General features: G+C 35.0%; 1 protein-coding gene across 3 annotated transcripts in view; it reads left to right on the top strand.

Annotated features, from left to right (window-relative positions):
* HUWE1 (HECT, UBA and WWE domain containing E3 ubiquitin protein ligase 1) overlaps positions 1-25702 on the top strand; it is a 126327-nt gene extending 100625 nt beyond the window's left edge. For all 3 annotated transcript variants that reach the window (XM_071588979.1, XM_071588978.1, XM_071588977.1), the window contains 11 exons: positions 1128-1315; positions 1439-1735; positions 3231-3364; positions 3955-4207; positions 6780-7055; positions 13205-13393; positions 18825-19009; positions 19659-19792; positions 19881-20046; positions 23277-23467; positions 24783-25702. In XM_071588979.1, coding sequence (XP_071445080.1) covers positions 1128-1315; positions 1439-1735; positions 3231-3364; positions 3955-4207; positions 6780-7055; positions 13205-13393; positions 18825-19009; positions 19659-19792; positions 19881-20046; positions 23277-23467; positions 24783-24885 — 2116 coding nt within the window. In that variant the 3' untranslated portion in view covers positions 24886-25702. The remainder of the gene's footprint in view (positions 1-1127; positions 1316-1438; positions 1736-3230; positions 3365-3954; positions 4208-6779; positions 7056-13204; positions 13394-18824; positions 19010-19658; positions 19793-19880; positions 20047-23276; positions 23468-24782) is intronic.
* The last annotated feature ends 983 nt before the right edge of the window (positions 25703-26685 follow it).

The raw sequence follows: 26685 nt of genomic DNA, 5'->3' as shown, positions 1-26685 counted from the left end.
GAGATGTGATTATTATATTCATATGTGCTATTTAAACCAGGAAAGCTAAATAGCACCATCAAAAGGACTATTTGGAATCCTTGAAAATCTTGTCTCTGATTTTATGATGGAAAAGTGAGTCTGAATATTAGTTGTGAAGATATGATGATGAAAGCTTTGAAAATGTCTAGGGAGCTTATGGTTACATTGTAATATCTAACCATCAGTTAGTGTAGAAGGTGGGCGCAAAGAAAAGGACCTTCTCTTTGAATCCAAACTTTCCTAACCCATCATCCTCCTAGTGAATTTAATGATATCGTAATTGCATGCCAGAGGTACATAATAAATATGCCTAAAGCGCATGAGTACAAACTTGGGAAAATGTGAAATGGAGGTTAAACTCCAGTTTGTTTTAAAATGCCATCAAACATTACCGTTTATATGAAAGATTATAAATCAGTGTTGGTCAATAGCATGGGAAATGTAAAAACTAGAACCATCATAATGCTTGCAGCTTTGGCTGTCAGGCGAAAACTGACTATTTGTATAATTGTAGAACCAAAAGCAGTGCTAAAGATGGGTTAGCATCGGTGGTGGTAGTTGGTGTGCTGTAGAAAGGGTGGGTGAATAAAGAGCTTAGCTTATTAATGAAATGAAGAATACAATGTATCTTTCCACTGTCCTGTGGACAGTGGAAAGATACATTGAGGACAGTGGAAAGATACCTTGTATTCTTCATTTAATTAAAATTAATTTCCACAAGGTTGAGCCGGGAACAATTGAAGCTTAGCTTATCCCTAAAGCTTAGGTTATGCCTGATGAATTAAGATGTCAATGGGGAATGCTTGTGCTAGACAATTTCAAGGGACGCCTGAAAGAAAATGTGAAAAATAGAATGGCTTAATGGACTTGGTTATTGTTCATGAAGGAATTGCATCAGAATTGTAAATTTTAATTGTCATGGTTAACAAGCCTTTTAAAAATTGAGAAAGGAATAAGAGTTTCTAGTGGCCCGAAACCATGATTTTCTGTATAGTAACTAATTATTGGGTGTATAATTTTGGATTATCTGACTGTTGTCTGTGTTATACATGTACATCATTTGTCTTGGCAATGGTATGATTAAAAATTATTTATTCTAATTCCAGGTTTACAAAAGGCTCAGTAGTGGTTACTGCACCTACCAAAGTAAAGCATGGCTCTGATCTTCAAATTCCTGCCATGATGCCCCTAACCAGTAAAACCTCAAGTCAGATTTTCTTTTTGAGGGCCTTGAAAGTAATCATACAACTTCGAGAAGCCGTCCAGATGGCAATTAAGAGAAGTAAGCGAAAAGGTAAATATTTCCATCATTGCCTATCAAGTAGTTACTTCTTTGCAGGAAGAGAATAAAGTCCAGGTATTCAGGCAAATGCAGAACCATGTTCAAGGAAATTTTGTAAACAGAGCAATTTTTCAGGTAATTCCGGTGGAAATGGTGGAGAAAGTGACAGGCGGAATGTGACTGCAGAGCAGTCACAAAGGGCCATGCATGTGGATCATGAAGAAACTGCACCTCCACCTGCCTCTGTGGCCTCGAGGGGTATGAGGGAAAGTGTTGCTGTTAGACTGATGTGTGCCCAGAGGGAGTTTGCTGGTTTAGAAGAGAGAAGTCAGCAGTCCGTTGAAATGCATGCAGTTGGGCAACCAAGTGGCAGTGAGAGTGGAAGTAGCCAGAGTTATTCCCAGGACACTGCTCACCAAACTGCTCATCCAGGTGAAGTTGTGCACTAACCTTCAATCCTTCCCTTTTTCTTATTTTTATGTTAATCTTGTATATTAATTCATTTATTTGCATATGCACATCTAGTACATATGCAAATACTTGCTGAATATATATTTTCATGTGCTAAGATTGCCATCTCTTGGATTTTGTGGGGAATTCCTGGATGGCCCACTTAAAATATTTTCCATTTATCAATTTTACGTTAGTAAAAGTAATCTTCTCTTAATAACAACAGAGAAAATTACTTATAGCTCCTTTTGTAACAATAGTGGTTCCACATTATCATTAAATGTAATTTGTTCATTTAAATATCAATTAAAATTCAAAAATAATTCCTAATATAACTACATATAATGGTAAAAAAATGCATTTTTTTAAGAGTTGATTCAATTTCTGAGGATTCAGTGAATTGGTTTGATTGGGACAGAATGGGATAAGTTATGAGTTTGGTGGGCTGATCACCCCTGCAGGAGATGACAGTAACAGCTGGATGTTGGTAAAAATTCTTTGTAGCTGGAAGCTGTAATGCTAGACAATCAAGTGACTTTTGCTGTTAATTGGATGCCTTTGTGGCAATGTTATTGAATTAAAAATCTCTGGTCTGATTGTGTTTCTGAAAGGAGGTTTGAAGGATTTGAAGAACAACTTGTTTATTGTTCCTGACATCATGCCTATGGGAAGGTCCATGAGTTAGGAAGCCAGCAAAGAGGATGTCAATGACATCTTGGACAATCACAGGACTGAGGATAACAAAAGAGCTGGGGCCTCAACCTGCAGTAGAAGTAACAAGTCACAGAAATTTCTTCATAGAGGAAGAGTGAGATGCTGGATCTCTATTCTCAATACTGAAATCATGGATCTTCTCAGCATATGGTCGTTAAGAGTGTCACCCTGATAAAGCCCTTGTTAACAGGTGTGAAAACTTGTTCGATGATAGCATCATATGTTTTAGAAAAGTTGGGAAAGTTCGCAAACGTCAAACCAATTTGGAACATTGGTTCTCAGAAGTCACTATGATCAGTGATGTCAAGCCCTTTATAAATGGTACTTGATGTAAATGGACCTATGGAACCCCACATAAGGAAGATTAAGAGGGAGGAAATGCCATAACTTGATTGGCAATAATCTCATCAAGTGTTGTAGATTCACTAAGAAATAGAAGTAGAAATACTATGTAATTATGCCATTTAGGATTCTATCTGCCATATTTTAGGTGACCATGCATCTAGTATAGATGCTGTTCTGAAGTTTTTATAGGAAGATGAACTCCTTTAGAGGATTCAACCTAATGGAACCCCTTAGAACCTAGCCCTTTCTCTCTTTTATAATTAAGGGTAACGTTTTAAAAGGTGAATCAAAATTTTTTATCTACTTATGTACCGCAACTTGAATTAAATCTGTTGGAGAGATTCTAGATGTCCTTAGTTGTTCACACACCCAAAACTTAAAAGCTACTGGAACTAATAAAATAAATTTTATTTCTTAGGTATTGGTGATGTTGACCCAATACTTCCGAACCTGAGTGAACAACTTGGTCTTGATGACCTCTGGAGAGTACTCACAGATTGTCTTCTAGAACTTCAAGACACACCAGATCACCATGCAGTCTTGGTTTTGCAGGTAAGTTTCATCGAATTAAAATGTTTTAATAAAGTAGTTCAATGCGTATGGTTAGGTATTTTCCCCAGTAATTTAATCAAAAATAAATTTTGAATGATTATCAATTATTGGATAATGAAGTAATCTAATGAGTCTAATTTTAACTGAAAAGCACGTTCTCATTTAGCTAAGAATTAATAAATTCTGACTGCCTGAGATTTAGGAGAGCAACTATCGAAGGGAGTAAATGACTAGCATTCGAAAATGGCATTCAATACACCCCATTTGGCATCCACCTAACCCTATTTTTTTCAATGCCAAATGCATATTTAATGGCTTACACTTATTTTGAAATTGATGAATTATGATCTAGAATTAACTTAAGTTGTTTAATTTAAAATATGGCATCATTTGATTAAGTCATACTGGCTTACCCTGACATTGAAATGATAAATTTATAATTTGTAGTGTTTCGGTAAGTAATTGGTAGGTTTGGTTATGGAATGTGTTAAAAATTGGGCATTATTTATATTTAGAATTTTTTACATTTGATGGTAATTATACTTTTCATACAGTTTTAATTAGTCTCAATTGAACAATGTTTTTTATAGCCGGCCGTGGAAGCTTTCTTCCTCATCCATGCGTCTTCGGGAGAGAAAGATGAAAAAGACAAAAAGGGTGGAGATCGGCACGCTACATCTGAATGTCGTGAGTCATCAACAGTTCAGGTTCAGCATGAGCTTGCCCCAGTGTCACCTTTACCTGCAGAAGGAGAGACTCCTCCAGTGCTGAATTTCCGCTGGGATAGCCCTGGCCCATCTACTACCCTCTCGAATGATACTGTCAAATTCCTAAAATTTGCAGGTAGAGTATAATGTTACATATTAAATTTCCTCTAGCAAACCATAGTTAATAAATACTGTATTTTCTGGCCCATTAGATGCACTTTTTTTCTTCAAAATGTGCTCTGAAACAGACCAGTGGGTTGAGGTTATACATATGTATGATTTAATTCTATAATTCGAAAAGCTGATTTGCTTGGAAGAATACTTTCTATTGAGTATTTTCTCCCTCATCAGATTATAGTTGTTTTTAATACAGATTTTTGATAGTAATAATAATAATTGTATTTGAAGCCAGTAATGAGTAAAAGATTAAATATTTCCTCCACAATACCACAAAAAAATTCTGAAATTATAAATATTTATAATGTAGCACATTTAATTTCATTTCACATTTGTTGCAGCTTTGGAACTTATCTGCATTGTGCTAATAGGAACGTTCTCCATCTCCTCAAGTATTGTATCTCTTTTGAGAAATTCTGAGTCTGCAGACAATCGGCCATAAGTAGTTTGTTAGTCTTTCAGTGCGCGATACAGTCCAGTCTATTTGGTGTGCATATCTACTGGGAAACTGGAAAATTCAAGCAGTAGATTGGTCCATCTTCAAACTGGATGTTTTGGTCTAAAAATAAATGCGTTCATCATCATATTTGAAACATTTGGGCTTCAAATGCTTCTTTGGTGAGGACTGTTAATTGCAGCATGCGAAGACGAAGTTGTGTTGCCCAAAGAACACTGACACCTTGATGGAATGATGAGTGTGCCCATGCCATCAGATTATTAAAGGTTATGGTGATAGGTTCCTTATTTGATGACAATCTTCTGAGGATTGTTTCAATTCGCTAGTGCCAGGAGACAATACAGTTAACACTGAACGAATCTAACAAATCATGGTGGAAATATGTCTTTTGATTCTCTGTGGAGAAGTAGTGCATTCATTCTGTGCAGAAGTAGTGCATCATCTTCAGAAATTTATGTTCCTACCAGATGCCAGCGAGGTGATTGGGAATAGGATGTTCTGATTTTTCTTACTGTTACCTTGACCTTGAAGATAGGGCTAAACCGTCTCAGTGAAGAGTGTATTTCTTCAATGATTTTGAGACACTTTGGATGGAATGCAAGAAATATTTAGTATAATATATAGGGTGACATTGTGTCTGCTAGGCATCACCCACGATATCATTAGGGGAATAATTGCTGTTTTAAAGGAATCTGGTCTCCTATGCCTCTGACGGCATGCAAATGACATTATGCTAATCACCTATTGGTTGCAATACTATTTTAATATATCAAATACAACTTTTTAATACCAGTTTTGTATCTCTTTTGTGAATGTATTGGGTTGTGAGAGGTGTTAAATTACCTTAGTTGGTGTTCTCTAATCTATCTCTACTACTACAAGTATTGGCACACCCTTTAAATATAACTCTACCGCTACTACCAATCAGGGACATAATTTTTTAAATTTATTTGTTCAACAATCGTAGATGGTCATCTGAGTGAGGAAAATAGAAAGGTTGGTAAATGAATTTCTTTATTTTGCTTTATATTGAATTCTCAGTAGGAAGAATGAAATTTTGAGTCTTAATAAATGCTCAATACACCGCAGGATGTTAGGTAAAAAATATATGGAGTACAAATTCATTGCTGCATAAACCTTGAATCAAAGACACTGAAAAATGCCTGCCAAAACCATAGTTACTTCAAAATACTATTTTGTTATATTCTTCATGATAAAATCCTCAAATAAGGTTTGAATACTACAAAAATGCTGAATTTCTTTACTCATGGTGTTGATAGTTCCTTATTCCAATTTAGAAATCTCATAACCCTAATTATATTTTGAATTATATTCTACCTATTGTATATAATTGTGTGTAGCCCATTTAAAATATTTAATCACCACCATCATCAACTACAGGAAGGTGTTAACCTAGGGGCTAGTATAGGGTCTAATGGCCATAGTGGCCTGGGTTCCAATCCTAGAGGATCGAGATGGTGCGGGGGCTAACGTACTGGCTTCCCACCCTGAGGGCACGGGTTCAAATCCCGGCGGTGTTGAATATTTCTTAGGTATCTCGATCCCTACTTGAGGTGCTTTGTGGAGGGCACTTTGAGTGAGTACGCCATCCGTCGGATGGGACGTTCAACTGCGGACCCCTTGGTGCCTTTCGTAAAGAGTAGGCTAATGCCGACGCCGGGTTTCTCTCCACCCTTCATCCTTTCCTGTCCATCCCCTATGGCGCAAATGACCTTGGCTGTCAGTCGCCTCCCCTCAAAACTACTACTACTCCAATCCTAGATGTCTTTGGACCTGAACTGAAAATTGAAGACAAAGATTTTCCCATTAATTCAACTTCGTTGAAATAGAATGATAGCACAGGTAAAAGATCTGGTTCCCTGATGCTAAATGCATGAATTGGACATGTTTTATAGTTAACTTGAGTCTGTCATACCATTATCACTCAAAAGCAATCCTCAACTTGGTAGGTGTTTTTGGATTAATAATAATGCCATAATTCACAAAAAGAAGATAAAATGGAGTTACATTGGTTATTCAATTGTATAATTTTTCTAATCTTTTTTCTTTGCAGAAACACACAGAACTGTTCTAAATCAAATTCTAAGGCAGTCGACATCACCGCTAAGTGAAGGGCCATTTGCTGTTCTAGTCGATCACACGAGGATATTGGACTTTGATGTCAAGAGGCGATATTTCCGTGCTGAGCTTGAGAGATTAGATGATGGAATGCGCCGTGAAGAGTTGGCTGTCCATGTTCGAAGAAGTAGTGTATTTGAAGATTCTTTCCGTGAATTGCATCGTCGGGGTGCAGACGAGTGGAAGAATCGTTTCTACATTGTGTTTGAAGGTAAATTACTTCTTAAAAGTTTTGAGTGTAATCGTTTCTGATGATTGGACTCCTGGCATGAGGTGAAACTCATTGTAAGGCCCTGGATATAGATTTTATTTTCGCATGCTTAGAGATTTTAAATTCCCATGACTTTAAGGGTCCCAGTTTTACAACTTAACCCTCTTAGTGCGGCGGGGATTCCAGGGGTACTAGTGAGAAGTGCAAAGGGTAATTTAAGAAAATGTATCACCTTAGAAAAAAAAACATTATGAAGTTATTTGTTTAGATATCCATATGCAGTTTTTTTATTTTAAAATATAATATTTTAGTTAATAATGATGTAATACATTTACATCATCTGAAAAATAAATGTAATTACTACAGTATCATAAATTTGAAGAATATTTTGTTAGCAATTATATTTCGATTTTAAACACAAAACTAATATTTTTTTAAAAACATTTTTCAATTAAACTACGATATTTAAATATAATAAAGAATCAAAAAGACATGCAGAAAATATTATAAATAAATAAAGAAAAACCAGTGAATTGCAATTTTTTTTGTCAGCCTCTGCATAGTTCGATTTTGTTGAAAAGGCTGATCTCACTGAGTCAAATTGGGACTTTTCCCCTTTCCTTGAGACTGCGGCAATGTGCTTACAATCTAAAGGCAGAAAAAAAATCAAGTTCTAACTCACAGAGAACTGCTGACAATGTAATCCATTACACAGGGCGCAATTGATTAGATAGGGTGGACGGCAAGAGAAACCAAAATGATTACAAAGCAGTGTTCTCATTTCCATCCTCTCAACAAAGTCTGAATAAGCAGCTATATATCAACACCATGACACCACAACACATTCAAGAGATTACAGATGAAAACAGCTTAATTAGTAGCCTTTCAGTGGCTTTTCATAGTGGAAAGACCACTCAGAAAAAAAAACGAGCAAACAATTAGGCTGAGCTTCCCAACATGTACAAAACTGAACGAAAAATTATAGTAAGAATTATACTTTTTGAAAAGCATTTAAAATTGCTAATAAAAAATTAAAAAATTAGTTACGTAATTCTATGGGATTCAGCCTATCGATAGCACAAAAACCATAAATTATTAAAGAAAAAATCATAAGTTACAGCGATTTAAACAATAGCCTACGCAAGAGCCGATATATCGGCCCGCCGCACTTTTCGCCAGGGATACGAAAGCCGATATATCGGCCCGCCGCACTAAGAGGGTTAATATTATTGATTGGGTGAATTTTTAGTTTAATATAACTAAAAGATGACTATTTTAGTGTTTAAAATTCAATGCACAATATTTGAATGAAATTAAATATCGATCCTTCATTTATGATTAAATTGCATTGATTGAGAAATGGCCCTAATTTTTGAAGGTTGTATTATAACCTGAAAAGATATAAATAGTTTCTTGAGCAGTGTTGTTTTTGTTTGTTCATTAGTACCTTCTTACATATGGTATTTCCTGGCCTATAATACACACACTTTTTGCTTCAAAATGTGCTAAAATCAGCCTCTGTCTTAAGGGTCAAGGGTGTATACTACCTTGATCAAAAATTTCCCGGAATTTATTCAGAAAATTAAAAATACAAGTTTATTCATCTAAATCTATATTGTCCCCTTCAAAGTAATCCCCATCGACTGCAACACACTTATGCCAGCGCTTGATCCAATCCTCGAAACATTTTTTATATTCGGTTTTCGGTATGTCCATCAGTGCTTCCTGCGATTTTTCCATTACTTCCTCTCGGCTGCTAAAACGCGTTCCCCGTAATGGTTTTTTAACTCGATTGAACAGAAAGAAGTCACAGGGAGCCAAATCAGGTGAATTCGGTGGCTGTTGGATGGTATTTGTTGCATTTTTCGTCAAAAAATTACGAATAATGATAGCACTGTGCGACGGTGCGTTATCATGGTGCAAAATCCACGAGTTTTCTGCCCACATTTCTGGTCTCTTTCGGCGAATTGCTTCACGCAAACGTCTCATAACGCCCAAATAATACTCTTTGTTTACTGTCCGGCCTTCTGGCAAAAATTCATGATGCACTACACCGTTGTAATCCATGAAAACCGTCAGCATTGCCTTCTTTTTTGACTGAAAACGACGTGGTTTTTTTGGTCTCGGCTCATTTGGTGAACGCCATTCACTTGCCTGATGTCTGGATTGCGTGTCGTACTCATAAACCCACGTCTCGTCTCCAGTAATGATCCTTTTGATGAATGTGGGATCGGATTCAGCCTTGCAAATCATGTCTTTTGCGACTTCAACACGGTCTCTTTTTTGCATGAAATTGAGGTCTTTTGGCACCAACTTTGCTGCTACACGACGGAAACCCAAATCATTAACCATAATGTCTTGGGCGGATCCATAGGCAATGTTCAAGTCCTCCGCTATTTCTCTGATGGTTAATTTGCGGTTATTGACCAACATTTCTTTTACTTTATCAATTTTTTCACCGACTTTCGATGTCGATGGTCTGCCACTGCGTTCATCATCTTCGATTGACTCACCACCACTTCTGAACCGCTCGTGCCACTGGTAAACGACCGTTTTTTTTAGAGAATCGTTGCCGAAACACTTTTCCAACATTTCCAACGTCCGTGCGCCACTAAATCCGTTTTTTACGCAAAATTTAATTAGAGTTCGTTGTTGCAAATTTAAATCCATTTCTGAAATTGTAAAAAATCGCCAACACACACAGAGATAGATGTACTCTTGGCTACGTAACTTTTGCAAATGTCAAGTTATGACACTAAGATTTAAAGGGAATATCAACAACAGATGTACCAATTTAACAAAAAAAACAGAACTCAAATCGGAACGATGGGAGCGCCACACGGTGGTTATTCCGGGAACTTTTTGATCAAGGTAGTATGTTTAACTTTGACCAATGATATGAAAGCTGATTTACCAGGAAAACATTCTTACTATTGAGTATTTTTTCCTGCATCAGGCTTATGAAATGGTTGTCTATATTACTAGTTCTGATGATATCACTTTTGAGTGTTATTAAGTAATAGACACGTAATATTTCCTAGAAATTACTTCAAAAAAAATTAATCCCTAAAGATATGGCTCCTCATTAGACTCAGAAATGCTACATGAAAACTTTGATTTGGAAATTAGCTTAGTATGCGCATGGTAGGACAGGAAGAGAATTGTTTTGAGAAATCATTAAGAGGCAGGAAAGATGGATGCAGAGCATTTTGATATGCATAACGATGTTGAAGACTAATAGAGGGAGAATGTTGGGCGAGCAAAGAAGGGGTAGGAATAGGATAGGGGTGTGGGATGGAATGAAGGAAGGAAGTACACGGAGTTAAGAGGGACTTACTGTTGTGTTATCAGATGATGTTTTTTAAGGAAAGGTAGGGAAATTTAATGTTACTCCATATAGTGCTTGCCCATTCAAAACCTACATTTACGTATGATATCAATAATACCATATTTCCCAGCCCATAAGATGCACTTTTTTACTACAAAATGTGATTTAAAACCAGCCTGCACCTTATGGGCCAGGGTTACACAGATGTAATTTCGCCCTATAAGAGCAAGCCGATCCACAGGAAAAATAGTTACTATGAGGGTTGCTATTTATATTTAGAGCCTTGACAATACAAAGTGCTATAGGTGCCATCTGATGTTTCCATCTGAAGTTTGACCCTTTTAATGCTAACTTTCTTCAAAACATTTTGTTGTTTGATCATAACTTGCATTGTATACAGTGACTCGATAATTTTGTCTCTGCGCAAAAATGGAGTTAACTGGTGAACACTTTCTTGCAATGATTTTTATGACTTTCAATGTGGATTATCAAGACAGGAGTGCATCGATCAACTTGCTTCCACTTTTTGTGATGTAGCCCCTTTGCTGCTGTGAAATGCTGGTATAACGAATTTCATCTGGCCGTCATTCACTCTGCGGTGAAAGTCTTGAAGGTCATCCAAAATCAGTTGTTGTGCGAGAAAACATTGAAGCTGTGCAAGAACTAGTAAAGGAAGATCATCATTTGACTCATCGTGAGATTGAGGCATCCTTGGGGATTAGTATGACGAGCATCAATAAGATGAACAAACATGAACATTTAGCGGTGAATTAATTTTGTTTGCATTGGATCCTGCATAATTTAATGAAAGCTGAAAAAGATGCTTGTGTCAATTGGTGCAAAGAAATGCGCAAAAAATATTATAGCGGTGCCTCAAAAGCCCTCTATAACATCTACATAGGTGACAAATCTTGGATCTATACGTATGAGCCTGAAAAAAAAACTGAATAAATTTATTACAAAAAAAATAAATACATAGTCTATCTTATTTCAGGCATAGAAAATGGTTGTCATTATTGTAATGTAAAAATTCAGTTTTATTTGTATTAAGTGTAAAATAATTCATCTTTTCTATCTGATCCTAGATCTTAGCTCACTTAGTTTCGTAAATTCTGACCTGAAATATCCGAGGATGTCTTATGTGCTAAGAAATACATTAGTTAAATAGATCTGCAAATAATATACAATTTCAGCACAGGCAGATGTCCTAAAAACAAGGAGAAGAGAATTTACAGTGCATTGCAGATGTGGCGTATGGATTTCCTTAAGAGCATCAAAACTTACTGGTTGTGTTGCCTTCAGAATAAAAACTGAACTGAATTATTTCAATTTCCTTTTGAACTGAAGAGTCACTTCACTATTAACATATTTCCTGAGGATTTTCACCAATTACACAGACCATTTTTTCATTCTAAATTTACATTAAAACATAATTTACATAAAACATATTTCACCCTGGTAATATTTAGAACTCTTCCCACTCCCAGTAACACACAATAGTTATACTCATTCTATTTTGATAACACTGCCACTGAACTTTTCCAACACTGCAATTGATGTGCATGTTAGGGTGAAATCATGAAAAACCAAGTATATTTAAGGTATGATTGTGATTATTTCCTGTTAACAAGATATTATAACATTTTATAACTCTTTACCTAAATGAAATATGGTTTTCGACAATTTGATTTTTTTATACAAATGTGAGTATTTGTTAATATTATCCAAAATATCTTCAATTTTTTTGCATTGTCATCATTTGAGTTTTCTATTGAGTCTAAGGTATACAGTGAAAACTGAAGAGGAATGGATATGTATATACATAATGCAAAGCCCCCGAAAATGTGAAAAGTTTTCTATTGATTTTACCTCTAAGTTGTCCACCTAATTAAAGACAAATTATAATTATTATCTTTGCTGAAATGTACAACAGAGGTAGTGAACAAGAATTAACCATAACCATTCCAATGGGTCACTGGAACATGAAGGAATGGGTGTGCAAACATGGAAAGTGGACTGCCAACAACGATTCTAACTTGCATCCACTTTAGTGAATAAATTGTGGAATAGTCTACTAAAGTTATCTTAATGGATGCATATGTTTCATATGATGTTGTGAACGTAATTGATATTCTATTGTTGATGTGCTGATTGTGTTGTTTCATGCAGCCGCAAATCATATTTCATTGAAATAAATTGATATTTATTCATAAAGAGTTGAAAGTACCCAACATGTGATTAACACCTGTTGAGTTGATTCCCAATTATTATTTTATCATGAATCTTAATTTTGAGATTGTGAATTACGGTTATGAGTTATGACTCCCAAAGGCTTTGTATCACTTCAGCTTTGATATTTTATAAATACTTTGACCCATCCTTAATATTCATCCATTGGTAGTTTAACAAGTATGGTCAAATTAAACTAATTCAATTGGTGATCTCCCTCCATGAACCGTCATGCATTAAAAATTATATCGAAGAAATTATGCAACAAATACTGATGAATGTTTGGTTTTCACAATTATAAATCATCAAGTTTTACATAAATATTTTGTAATGGGATGTTACTCAAATGAGAGTGGGAATACTTGTAGCTATTGCATGATGCATCTTGTAGCAGTACATTAAGCATCATATCAGGACCTTGCATTTTTTCTTTAAAAATAGTTTTTTTAGTCTGTATAAGTTCATTGAATTAATAAGAATGATTAATGATTGCTTTGAATGTGGACATAAGTTTAAAGATGAAAATATTATGTGGTAATTATTATGTAGCCTAATGTCTTATATAAAATTATTTATGTTTTATTATTTATAGGTGAAGAGGGCCAGGATGCTGGTGGGTTGCTTAGGGAGTGGTATGTGATTATATCACGCGACATATTCAACCCCAACTATGCTCTCTTTACCACCTCTCCTGGAGATCGTGTAACATACACAATCAACTCAGCCTCACATTACAACCCAAATCACTTGTGCTACTTCAAGTTTGTGGGCAGGGTTATTGGTAAGTATAATGTTAAAGCTTAATATAATATTTTCGGTTTTCCATATTATTATATTAATCCTGTGTAGAGCTTTCGAAGGTGTATAGGTTTGGAAGGCTGACTCAATGGTGGTCTAACCGGAAACAGGTCCCCAAACGATATCCCTTCAGTAGTCCCAAGGTGTCAACACAGATTTGCTGAGTGGCATCCAGAATATGTCTCTCAGTGACAATTACTGTGGAACCTTGTACAATGAACAAAATTCATTTTAGAATATTTCTCATTTAGCAAAACAATTTTTCCCTTATAAATAAATGTAAAATAAGATTATTTTTTCTATTCCAAAAAAAATAATGTTAAAGATTTATTTATACATTGGGGTTTATACATTGTTTGATCTTCATCTTTTCTGCCATGGTTGGACGAACTGACCTGAAATGAGAATTCGATTTGTATAAAACAAAAAAGAATCTAAATAATATTTATTATTTATGATAAATTTTTATTTTTTACTTAAGAAATTTTTTCTACCAATTCCTCAAATTTTTGTAAAAATGTGGCACAGCATGACCTTTAATTAAATTTGTAGTGCACCTAGCCACTGTCTTACTAGGGTGATGCTTCTCATTGTACAACGCGACAGCTTCCCATGACCTCCATATCTTATTTCACGTGGTCTTCTAGACTAAACACTTCTAGAAAGCTCATAGAGTTTCTGAATGGTAAACAGGGATTTAAATATCAAATCTCCACTAGCATTAGCAGAAATAGCAGCGTAAGATGGCCGTACATTAGCTTGTCAAAGGGCATTGTATTATCCTTTGATGTTATCTAAGTTCACTTCTGTATCTTTTTCCAGAAGAGAACCCTTTCATCAAAATTGAAAAGCCTATTGCGGCTAGTAGCCTTCAGAATCTAAAAGCTTCATGAAGTTCTTTGTGCTGGAGCTTGCTGCTTCAGTGCTTTTTGTTTATCCAAATGTGAAGCAATTTTTCTACATCATCAAGAATATGTAACTGTTGCATAGGTATTCTTATCATTCCTGTTGAAGAATCTATCATCCCAATCTTATCCTTGTTCTTGCTTTTGCAGTGGTTTTTCTTTTTGTTCCTGTGGTTATTTTGATTCCTTTATGGTTATATTCTTACTTCTTTATCTTTGAGGATAGTTAAATAACAATGCACAAATAATTATTAAACCTTGCACAAAAAAATCACTACTAATGTATGAACACAAGTTAGAATAAATGTGTATTCACTTTTATCACTGTGATGCTAATGGAATGAATGCTTAAGCACAAGGGGTGGGCACACAATCCATCTTCGAAGTCCCTCATCTAGTGAGTAATTTAAAAAAATATATATTTGCTCGTTGTGTGAATTATTGACTATGGGAGGGGCTCGTTAATCGACATTCAACTCTATAAATAAAGTATGAGTGAGTAAAGCTTTCCTTCGATGAATAAATCTTTCTCTGTTAAGGGTAGAAGAGATAATTGATGTTGCTTGCAAACTTGTTTTTATGAAGGAGTTCCAGAAGGAAGTCAAGATAATGAAGAATGTCACCCATCCTCATTCAAAAAGTTTTTTTTTCACTGCTGCTGCAGGAGAACTCGAGACTGCTTAAAAAATTGTAGGATGGTACACAGCTCATGAAAACCACTTATAATTAAGAGAGCAAAAAACTCGTAGAAATGGGAATGCTTGTATGACATCCCAGTATCTGTGGAAGTGCACTTCGCCTTGAAAGACCCATTGGGAATCATCAGTCATTACAGCATTTTATTTATATAAATTGATGAAACTGTGACTTAATCAACACCACCTCCATTATCCTGACATTCACCCTGACTAACTTTGCAACTAGTTGTTCATTGGTTTTTAATCAGTTCCAGTTAGTCTGTTAATACCTGCTCCCATGCATAGCTTCAAATACCTACATTTTAGCAAGTGACAACAAAATGTTTGGACAAGGTCACCTTCCTACCATGTAGAATGGACAGACATGAGAATGAGAAGTGCACTTCTGAACCTTATTGTTTTAATTGATGCCTATATATTTTTTCATGTACCCAAACTAAAATGGAGGAACAGAAGGTCATGGAGGTGAAAATACTTCAAAAATATTTTTCTGGAAGTAAAGAACATGTAATCAGAACTAATAGCCTCCTCTTTGTCTAGGTCCTTCACTTCAGTCACATTCTCTTTCATTCCCAGGTGTGACATCTCAGTGTGAACGGAGCATTTTAATAAAAATATAAAAGTAACTTTGCAAAATCTAACTGTGGAATAAAGTCAATTAGGCAGTACACCCAAGGTAGATGGAAGCCATTGGTCTACAAAGGTTAAATCAAAAATCTCCACAACCAAGATGAAAGCCAACAAGCCGAAATAGACTTATTCCCCTGGTCACTTTAGGAAGGCTAAATTCATCAAACCAGAATCAATGAAAGAGGATGAATTCCTCTTAGAGATTTAAGAAGTAAAGAAGAAGGGGAATAAATCCTATAGCAAGCAGATGTTACTTGATAAATTTTTACCAGACGTAGTAAATTTGCCAGATTGAAATAGACTCTTTATCATTTTCTATTGTTTTTCCCTTTTATTGGAATGGAACTGTATTGGCTCTTATCAACAAAAGAAGCTGCTAGCTATTTTAATTTCTTATTTTATTCCCTCTTGTATCTGTCCACAAGAGACCCATTTTGAAATTAATGCCAAGAGTATTAAATGTTTGCGAGATTTTTTGATGTGAAAACACTAGTGGACAATGAACCCAGAGTTGATTGGCTGTTGCCAGTTAGGAGGTCATTTTACACCTCCCAAGGGCAAATCAACAGCCCATTTTGAAGAGGTGGTGGTGACCGCTGCAATTCCTGAAAAATCATACTTCGTTATGGGTACCTTCGAGGATGCACTGGTTTCTGAATACCATATGGACGCACACATCTGCTAGCTACCTAAACACTTACATGTTTAACAGTTGATTTTAATGTTCACGATCCATATAGGGGAGTTCCAAGTCCCAAGGTTGCACGTGAGGACAAATTTAATCTTTTTCCATCAAATATGTTATATTAATTTAACTGAGTGAATGTAGGGTCTAAATTGGCAGATGGAACTGCATGAACAGTAACTTCCTCTCACTGTGGCACTTTTTGAGTCAAGCTTCATTCACATCTGCTGTACAATAAAGCTAAATGTATGAAAAGGAAAAATGCAATATTAAAGTCTCGCATTCTAAACCCTACTGGGGACAAAATATATTACCTTTATTCGATGAAACTGTCTGCATAGTATTGGAATTGTGCCATCATAAGAGATTAAGATAGAGATCAAAAGAATTTATTTTTGAATGCTGTGTTTGAACAGTTCATGCAATGAATATCATATTAACTCATAAAAATGTATGGTTAATCATTTGTGATAGTAAACCGTTATAAATCCTTATGCCATGATGTAAAATACCCACAGCAATTGCTATATTATCTTGAAAGTCATTGGAATGACCTAATATGTGATAATGATATCCCTGTTGTGTTAAGGTTTCCAAGAAAAATAGCTAGTATTTTTAAAGAGATTGTAGAATTATAATTTTAAGACTCAAATGTAATTAGAACCAGAATATGTTATGCAGGCACCTGGGAACATGTGTGTCATGATATTTCAATCGTTGCTAAGTGTGGAATATTAAGTATAATTGGTTCTCCAGGAAGTCAATATTTTTCTAAAAACACGTTGGGTGTGTTTTATATAACTGAAGTAGAATATGTATTTATGAATTTTGGATCATGCATTACTCTTGTTTGTCAAATATATATGCACATCATGAACACATCTTAATTTTGTTTGGTAATTTGTCCCATGGTCCCATCTTTATTAATATCTTTATTAAACCAGATAGGGAAACTATTTGAAAAGGTCTTCCATAATCGACTTACATCATTTCTTGAATCTTTTAATCTCTTGTCTGGCTCACAGAATGGTTTTAGGAAATGCAGATCTACATCTACAGCCACCTATCACCTCGTAAACCTAATACTTTCAAATCTTGATAATAGAATTGAAACCTTGGGACTATTCTTCGATTTTTCCAAGGCTTTTGACCTAGTTAATCATCAGTTACTCTTGTCCAAATTAGGACACTATGGCATCAGAGGTATCCCTTATAACTGGATCAAATCTTACCTCAGCGCAAGGCACCAACAGGTTATTTTGTCAAAGAACGGTACTAATTTTACTTCTCCTAGTAAAGAAGTTACATTAGGTGTACCCCAAGGCTCAGTCTTGGGCCCTATCCTATTTTTACTTTACATTAATGACTTACCAAAAGTTCTGCAGTCAGTTCCAGGAGCCGAGCCAATTTTATATGCTGATGACACTAACGTAATTGTATCAGCACCATCGTTAAACAACTTGACCTTGACAGCAGCTAGAGTTTCCGAACTTCTTTGTGAATGGTGTTCACAAAATTCTCTGAAACTCAACCCTGACAAGTCTGGACTCATATACTTCTGTAATAAAAATAAAGCCCCTGCTTCATTGGCCATTGACCTAGGGGGAGCGTGTGTACCCCAAATTTCTAGATCCAAGTTTTTGGGAGTTGTTATAAATAAAAATGTATCATGGGATGAACACATATGCAATCTTCGTAGCAGGTTAAATTCCATTTGCTTTCTTATTAGAAGTATTAGGAAATCTGTAAGCCTTGATATCTTACTTTCAATTTATTACGGAGAATTTTATTCTTTAATTATCTATAGTATTCTGTTCTGGGGTTCTTCCCCTCATTCTGATTCAATTTTTAAAGCTCAAAAATGTTTAATACGATTAATATGCAATGCTCCCTACAATGCACCTTGTCTTTCCTTCTTCAAAAGGTTAAATATTCTGACTGTTCCATGTATTTACATTTATGTCGTATGCATTTTCGCTAAAAGTAATATATCCAATTATATGACAAATGACAACGTTCATTGTCACCAAACCAGAGCCTGCAGAGACCTGCATCAAACTTATTGCAGGACTTTAAATACATCCCTGGGGCCTAAATCAATGGGCCTCCTTGCACTGAACAGGCTCCTTTACGATTTTAAGTACGTAAAGGATCCAGTCCTGTTCAAAAAGAAATTAATATCATTTTTAAGGAAAGAACAGTTTTATTCTGTAATGGAATTCATGGAGAAAAAATAACCATACTGAATATGGAATATATTTTATGCAAAAAATTATTATTGTGTCATGCTTTTCTGAATTTCATCATTGTTTAACATCTATATGTACATATGACGTGTCCTATACACTTATCTGATGTATCTATTACACTGTTTCAGTGTCTTCTGGGCAAATAAAGATTATTATTATTATCATGGTGACTGCATCAAATATTTTTATGATTCATACTTTTGGTTTTTTTCCATAATTATTGTCATATTCTCATTTTTTCTTTCAGCCAAAGCAATTTATGATAACAAACTGCTGGAATGCTATTTTACACGATCATTTTATAAGCACATTCTTGGGATTCCTGTCAAATACACAGACATGGAAAGTGAAGATTATAGCTTTTACAAAGGGCTGGAATATTTGATGGAAAATCATGTCAGTGACCTAGGGGACCTAACATTCAGCACTGAGGTAAGCAATTGAATGTTAATAATGTTTTTATGTGCACCTTGCCTTCAACTGTGTAAATTTTCGACGAGTTGGGTAATGCAGAACTAATTGATTCGGATACTATTAAGAAAAGTTTACCATCCTATCTGAAATTTTAACCATCGTAACTGAATTTTATATTCCCTCTCCTACTTCAAAGTTGTGTTATGAAAAACTGGTGAGTTATCAAAATATGTGCAATGTATTGCATATAGGTCATCGTTGTTTAGATAATATGTATGCACTAAAAACCAAAATTAGTCCTATTCACTTATTTATGAACAGGTCAGTTATGGCACTGTACCACATGAGATAAATTATTGACAAATATTCATTATTAGATTTCAATTGTGGCTGCTGTTCCTCAATTTTAAATATGGTAGGCCATAGCTCACAATTTTTGCAAAAATATAAGTTAGTCCTTAAAATATTTTCAAACGTTTAATTTGGCAATATTTTGTGAGTGTATTGTGATTGTGTGTTGTGATTACGTGTACACAACTCTCATTGGTAGTAGTTTTAGGCAACAAATTATTTATTAAATAAACTCTACTTATTTTCTAATTACTGATGTATGTTTTTATCCCTGGAACTTGATTCAACTTTACTGAGAAACTCTCCTTCATTGCAGGTTCAAGAATTTGGTGTAACAGAAGTGAGGGATCTAATACCAAATGGAAGGAATATTGGAGTATCTGAAGTAAATAAGATGGACTATGTCAGACTAGTTTGCCAAATGAAAATGACTGGGGCTATAATGAAGCAGTATGTATTACAAAAATTATGACTTATGTTTTTCAGTTGAAGTTTTAATTAATTATGAGTGACTCTAATTATATTTTTTAACTTTCAGGCTAAATGCATTTTTGGAGGGATTTTATGATATAATTCCAAAGAAATTAATATCAATATTTAATGAACAAGAGTTGGAACTCCTGATCTCGGGTCTACCAAATGTTGACATTGATGAATTAAGATCTAATACTGAGTACCACAAATACCAAGCATCTTCTCTACAGGTAAGTCAGTTTATATTTTCTCTCATTAGATTAGCTTTTCATATAACCAGCCAGTACTAAACAGGCCCACTTCAGGAAACCCATTGACTCTGGCAATATTTCCATCAATAGCCCACTAATTTATGCATTTGAGAAAATTTTAAAGGGATATATTCAGTAAAATCTTGATCATTCAGTCTTCATTTTAACAGTGCTTTTCTCTTCCTAGCCCCTAAATATTGTAATTGTATGGATAATTGAATGCTCTAAAACTTTTATATACTTTTTTAAATAAAGTTTGAAACATGTGGCCTTCCTTAAAAGCTGTTAATTTTGCTAAAGGAAAGGTTTGTCGTATTTAAAATTTTAAGCATTTTTTTACTATCCGTACTTTTCTATTATTGTTTTCCTTGCATTCAATAGCCTTAGTAATTGCATATTTTCCATTAAGGCTAGCACATATATGACTTAACTGTGCAAAAAATGTCATTAACTCTTTTCACTGCAAAATTTTAATGGGTATAAAATTATGAATATGAATCCATATCAGCAATCCTTTGTCAGTACTTGTCATTCTCCTGTCATTTGTTTTTTTCCGACTCTGTAATTAATTTAACTTCCTGATGAAAATATGTCCTGCTATTTATCTGATGGTAGTTCTGCTTCTGGAAAACTAGAAAACACGAATTAGTTATTAGGAATGAAAAGGTGATCAAGATGGTGTGTTGGCTAACATACAGGCTTCCCACTGAAGAGGGCCTGGGTTAAAATCCTGGAGACAACAAATATTTTTCAGTGGTATCTCAATTCCTACTGGAGGTGCTTTGTGGAGACAACTTAGATTGAGTACGACATCCATCGAATGGGACGTTAAACTGCAGACCCCTTGGTGCCTTTTGATGAGAGTAGACTAAATTGACACCAGGTTTCTCTCCACCCCTCTTTTCCCATACATCCGTAATTGCGCAAATGACCTTAGCTGTCAGTCACCTCCTATAAAAACTACTATTAAGGAATGAAAAAGGGAAATCTCTGTTAATATCATTTTACACCATATTTTCTGCATATTTCAGTCATCTATGTTTTTCAATTATATGTGCTTCATCAATTGATAGCATGGAAAATGGAGAGTTAACTGTGTTTTAATTTTGGTATGTTCCAAGTCACTTGTGCCTCTGCAAAAATGAAGGAAGGATTTAATAATGTGTTATTTAATAAATCAAAAGAGAGATGGTACTTTTTTCCACACTTTATTTTACAAGTCGACCGGTTTCGTCGCATAGGCGACATCATCAGGTGACCTGATGATGTCGCCTATGCGACGAAACCGGTCGACTTGTAAAATAAAGTGTGGAAAAAAGTACCATCTCTCTTTTGATTTATTAGAATGGATTTCCACAAAGTGAAGCCTGAAACCATCGAGTTTAATGTGTTATTTCCCTAAGAAAATGAATACTCTTTGAAGGTCTTAGTGATGTTATTAAAAGTAGTAGTTGGGAGATGTAATATAATAAAATTACCATCAATAGCATGATTTTTTATAATTACCTGTAATTTGTTCGTGGAATATGCAAAAACTGTTAATGGAAATGTTTGAATAAACATTGAAATAATTCATTAATTTTTTGAGTGAGATAGCAAGGGAGCTCAGAGTAGTTCAGAAAATTGTGAATTTTGTTTTTTGTCAGTGTTAAGCAGAAAGACTTAAAGTATTACTAGTAATAATGCAAAATGCTCCTTGGGAGTCAATTTTGCATGTGCCTGTGTGGAGCAACATCCATCAGCATGGCATTCATTCCATTCAAAGTAAAGAATAATAAGCAATATGAGAAAATACGGGAGGACAGCCATCTACATGATGTCGCTGGTAAATGTTGGACCTCACAGTTCCTGTAACACCTGTTATGCCATTGTTAAATCCTAGCGTCTCACCATTTCCATTATCAATGAGATTATTAATGTTTGTTTACCAGAAGGTAATGGCTGTCTGCCACCTTAAGATGACTGGTAGTGGTTAGCTGAAGGACACTAGTAGCATCAGCTGCACATCTTCATGCAAAGAGGTGGTGGTAGGTGCCCTCAGCTAAAGCATGAGGAAAATTGAAGAGGCAACAAAATCGGCAGGGAGACACCCCTGAAACAAACCCTGTGAAAGTTGATCAGCAAGTTGAGCAGCTGATGTTAAGAACCTGAACACCTGGCCACAAGAAAATAGGCTACCATTTCATACTGCTATTTGGTGCCAATGCAAGCAGTGATTTGAAAATCAAATTGCTGCTTTTTTACCATTCAGAAACTTTCATGAGCCTTCAATCAGTGTGAAGTACGGGAGAGTAAGTTGAATGGGCTGATGAGTTCCAGCAACAAGGCCTGGGTCAGATGTGACTTTTTTACAGATAGGACTAATTATGTGTGTTCCTTCTGTTTAAAAATACTTGTATGAGGTTATTCATGTTATGGACAGCACTCGTCCCCATCCTCCAGGCTTACAAAATGACCCTCTTGAAGAATTGTAATTTATCAAGATAGAGTTTCTACTTTTCAACACCACTCTCTTACCCTAGCCTATGGACCAGCATGTTATTTCTAGCTTAAAGAAGTTCTATACTAAAGAACTCAAGAGCCCTGTTTTGAGGTGACTGAATGGACCAATCTCACTCTTAGATAGTTTTGGAAATATCGCTTCTACATTGTTGCATTCCTCAAGAAGATTGCAGTAGCATGGGAAAGGGTTAAACAAGAGAACCCTCCCTTCTACTTGGTAGTGGTTTTGGCCAGAGAGCATACCTGTGGCACCTGTAAAACACTTAATTTTCTTTGGTCAAGATCATGACTGGTTGGTTCATTTCACAATAGAAGAAAAGATGACTATGATTAAGCAGTGTGGATATAATATTTTAGTGGACCATTTGCATAATTTTTAATTTTTTAGCAGGAAATGCATTATCTTATTTTACATTAATTTATGCATGAAAAATTGTCGCTTTAAGTAAAATTCTGTAGTGAATTTTGCTCATTAAGAGAGCTTCCATTGCAAGTGTGGGTGTATGTGCATACACATACATAAGGTTAATCAGTATGAACACAGTCATCAACTCACAGGTTGGTGTAATAGCTGATGGTAGAGTTCATCCAATACTAAGCCTAATGGCATATGATATCCTCTTGTCCGAGTAGGGATGTATCTACCATCCTGTATATGTTGATTTTTAATGAGAAACATAATGGGTCAACATGATCTTGTTTTCCAGATTAAGTGGTTTTGGAGAGCTTTGCGCTCATTTGAGCAAGCAGATAGAGCCAAGTTCCTGCAGTTTGTCACTGGGACCTCAAAAGTACCACTTCAAGGATTTGCTGCCCTTGAGGGTATGAACGGTATTCAAAAATTCCAAATTCATAGGGATGAAAGATCTACAAATAGGCTTCCTTCAGCTCACACCTGGTATGTATCATTGAAGTGAATTTGTTTAATTAAATGAATTTGAATTTACTTATTATTAAGCATATTAACAACTGTCTGGAATCCCATTGAATCAGGTTTAATTTATCACTCCCTGGGCTTCTTAGGAGCTTGACATTGTAGTTCACATGTTGTGGCTGTTTTCTTTGATATCAAGAAAGCATATGGCCATATTTGTAGACATTAAATTTTAGAAAAGCTAGAGGCAAGCATACAAGAGAAAAAAGTACACACTTTGCAGTTGCCAGGGATGAAAGTGGGCTTTGGGCTTCGTTGGTGACCTTGCCCTAGCTGTGCATTCCTAAATTCACTGCCAGTGTTGCAATTACTTCCTCAAATCAGTATACCAAATGTTATGGCTGAATTTTTTTACTTTTTCCACTGTACTGCAACAAGCAGGTAGCATCAGTAGTTCTCGTGTTGGCAAAAGTCATAGGTGACATTATTTTTACACAGGCAATGAAAGTAAATTTTAGAATGAAGCCAATTAGAAGTTTGTCATACCCTAATAAATACTTTTAACTTTTTAGAAATACTTAAATATTGATATTTAAGTCAGTTTCCAAAGAAACTGCGGGAGATGCCGCAGCAATAACTTTTAACGGAGTCATCCGCTAATATATATTTCAATGCAATAATGTCAGAGTGTAAAAATCATTCGCCTTGACCGGGATTCGAACCCGGACCTCAATGTCCAGTCGAGTGCTTTAGCCAGTTAAGTTATTGAGATGTCCTCTTAAACTCTGAAATTAGAGAGTTTAAGAGGACGCCTCATCAGCTAAACTGGCTGAAGCACTCAACCGGACATTGAGGGATCTGGGTTCGAATCTCGGTCAAGGCAAATGATTTTTACACTGAAACTATTGCATTATAAGTCAGTTTCTTATTTTTTCATTGAAATTGTGTAATTTATGGTATATACTAGGGTATACAGTATTTTTAAAGGAAACTGGCATAATTAACCAGCTCTAATATTTTAATATGATAATTGATGTGCTAGTTTTTCATGAATACTTAAAATTAATACTTGGATACATTATTTTCATTAATTTTTAATACCACGCAATATATTGTTATTTCACAGGGTAGAAATTTTGTATGGCAGGCCAAATAGTTATAGTTGTCTATTTAACACATACGTGCAAGTGAAGCAGTAAACATGTGGTTAATTATTATGTATATTTTGGTGGCTCGGTAAATTTTATCCAGGCTGCAATTTTATACTGGTTTTCTTAATTGTATCTAATGCTGTATTCTATGCCCTGTATGTGTATGCTAAAACAATATTTTTTTTCAGTTTTAACCAGCTCGATCTTCCTGTCTATGAGACTTATGATAAGCTCCGGAGGTACCTGTTGAAGGCTATTCAGGAATGTTCGGAAGGTTTTGGTTTTGCCTAAATTCTTACTATATGCAAGTGATGGACAGAAAGGTGCACTAAACTGATGATAAAAAATGTTTTCAAGATGCTGGTAAAAAATTGTATCTTGAAAGATTTGTTTTAACCTTTAGTGCCCATAGTTTGGTGATGTTTTATTGCACCTGTATTAGATATGCAGAGGATTAGGTATGCAGAGGATTAGATATGCAGAGGATATTTTACATTCTTGGTTTTAGTTGGTATTCGTTTAATATTAAACGAGCCATTCATTTATAAAGTTAAGTTACAATTTTGTTGCAAAATTATCATTAAAATATTGTATGTTGAATGCTGTGTGGTGTCAGATATATGATGACCATAAAAAATCATGTAATTTCTATGTATGAGGAGAGCATTATTCACAAATGAAATAAAGGTTCTGTATTTTCAATCCTTAGTTTTAGTTTGCATTTGTTTACTATTAAACAAACCATTTATGAGGTGAAATGGCAATGTTGACATCAAATGAATATCAGGAATAATTTTGTTAAATACTTTGTGGCATCAGATATGTGAAAACCATAAAAAATTAGGCAAGTTCTTTAGGAGGGAAATATTCCTCCTGAATTGATATAAAGGTTCTATATTTTCCATATTTAGTTTTAGTTTGCATTTGTTTACTATTAATGGAACCAGTCATTTATAAAGTGGAGTTGCAATTTTGACATGAAAGAAAAATGAAATTAGTTTGTGTTAAATGGTATATGGTGTCAAATATATGAAAACCATAAAAAATATGTAAGTCTTTATGAGGGAAATGTTATTACCATAATGAAATAAAAGTTCTGTATTTTTAATTTCCATAGTATTATCTTTTTAAATGAATATGAAAATTTTCATCGTACTGAAAATTTATATTCATACATCCTTGGCATCTACCACCTCAGTTTTAAAGGCTAATACTCTGATAAGTATTCAGCATTACATTTTCTGTCAGCCTATTGCCTTATGTGCATATATTTTGTGCATGTCAATAGCACCCAAGTACAATTGTATGTTGTATGTAAGTACAAATGTACTGCTAATAAAGATGAAGTGGCACAATATCTGATCTTTAGCCTTTGTGTGGAGGCTGGAGATTGAAGACCTCTGGAGATTCAAAGGGTTATATTAACCCTTCAAGTTCAGAGGAGATTTAAATAGAATCATTGTTTTCACAGATGTTTAGTAAAAAAATTATTTTTGAACTAATCATTGAATTGATTTGAATTTTTTATGTTTATAAAATAATGTTATTAATTATCACTTGTATTAGATAAACCTTTATATTTCCTTAGTAAAATTGTTTTTTTCTCTTCTACCGCTGCTAAAAATTTGATTTATTTCCATTTTTATAAATTGAAAATAGCTCTTGCACATTATCTTTGTGATGACATGCCGCTGTGTCAAGCAAGGCACTAAACTATCATTAGAATGATGATCAGGTGCTTAGTTGCCACACACAAGTATCTTTTAGACTTAAGCTGTTTGAGTTTTGAAAAAGAATACTTCCCATAAGCCTATGACCTCTGACTCGCATGTGGCCCACTTTTCAACCTTGTATTATTATTCTCTAATCTATCGAATAAGGTAGGTTTTTAGATGGAAAACCATACCAATTAAATATTCTGTTACTTTTGACAAAAGACAGCCCTACATCCTACTCAAAGTCCCTCTTCATCTCTGTTTATGTCCTTCATCCCATCCAACATCCCTGTTGTATTCCTTCCCCTTCCTCATTTGCTCAATGTTCTCCCCTCTATCACAGTCTTCAGAATTCCACTGCCAATGCCCTTCATCT

The sequence above is a fragment of the Hetaerina americana genome, unplaced genomic scaffold, assembly GCF_022747635.1.
Source record: "Hetaerina americana unplaced genomic scaffold, ioHetAmer1.1.p SCAF_31, whole genome shotgun sequence".
NCBI lineage: Eukaryota > Metazoa > Arthropoda > Insecta > Odonata > Calopterygidae > Hetaerina > Hetaerina americana.
Note: the sequence above shows the minus strand (reverse complement) of the source record. Positions and strands in the feature narration are given on the sequence as shown.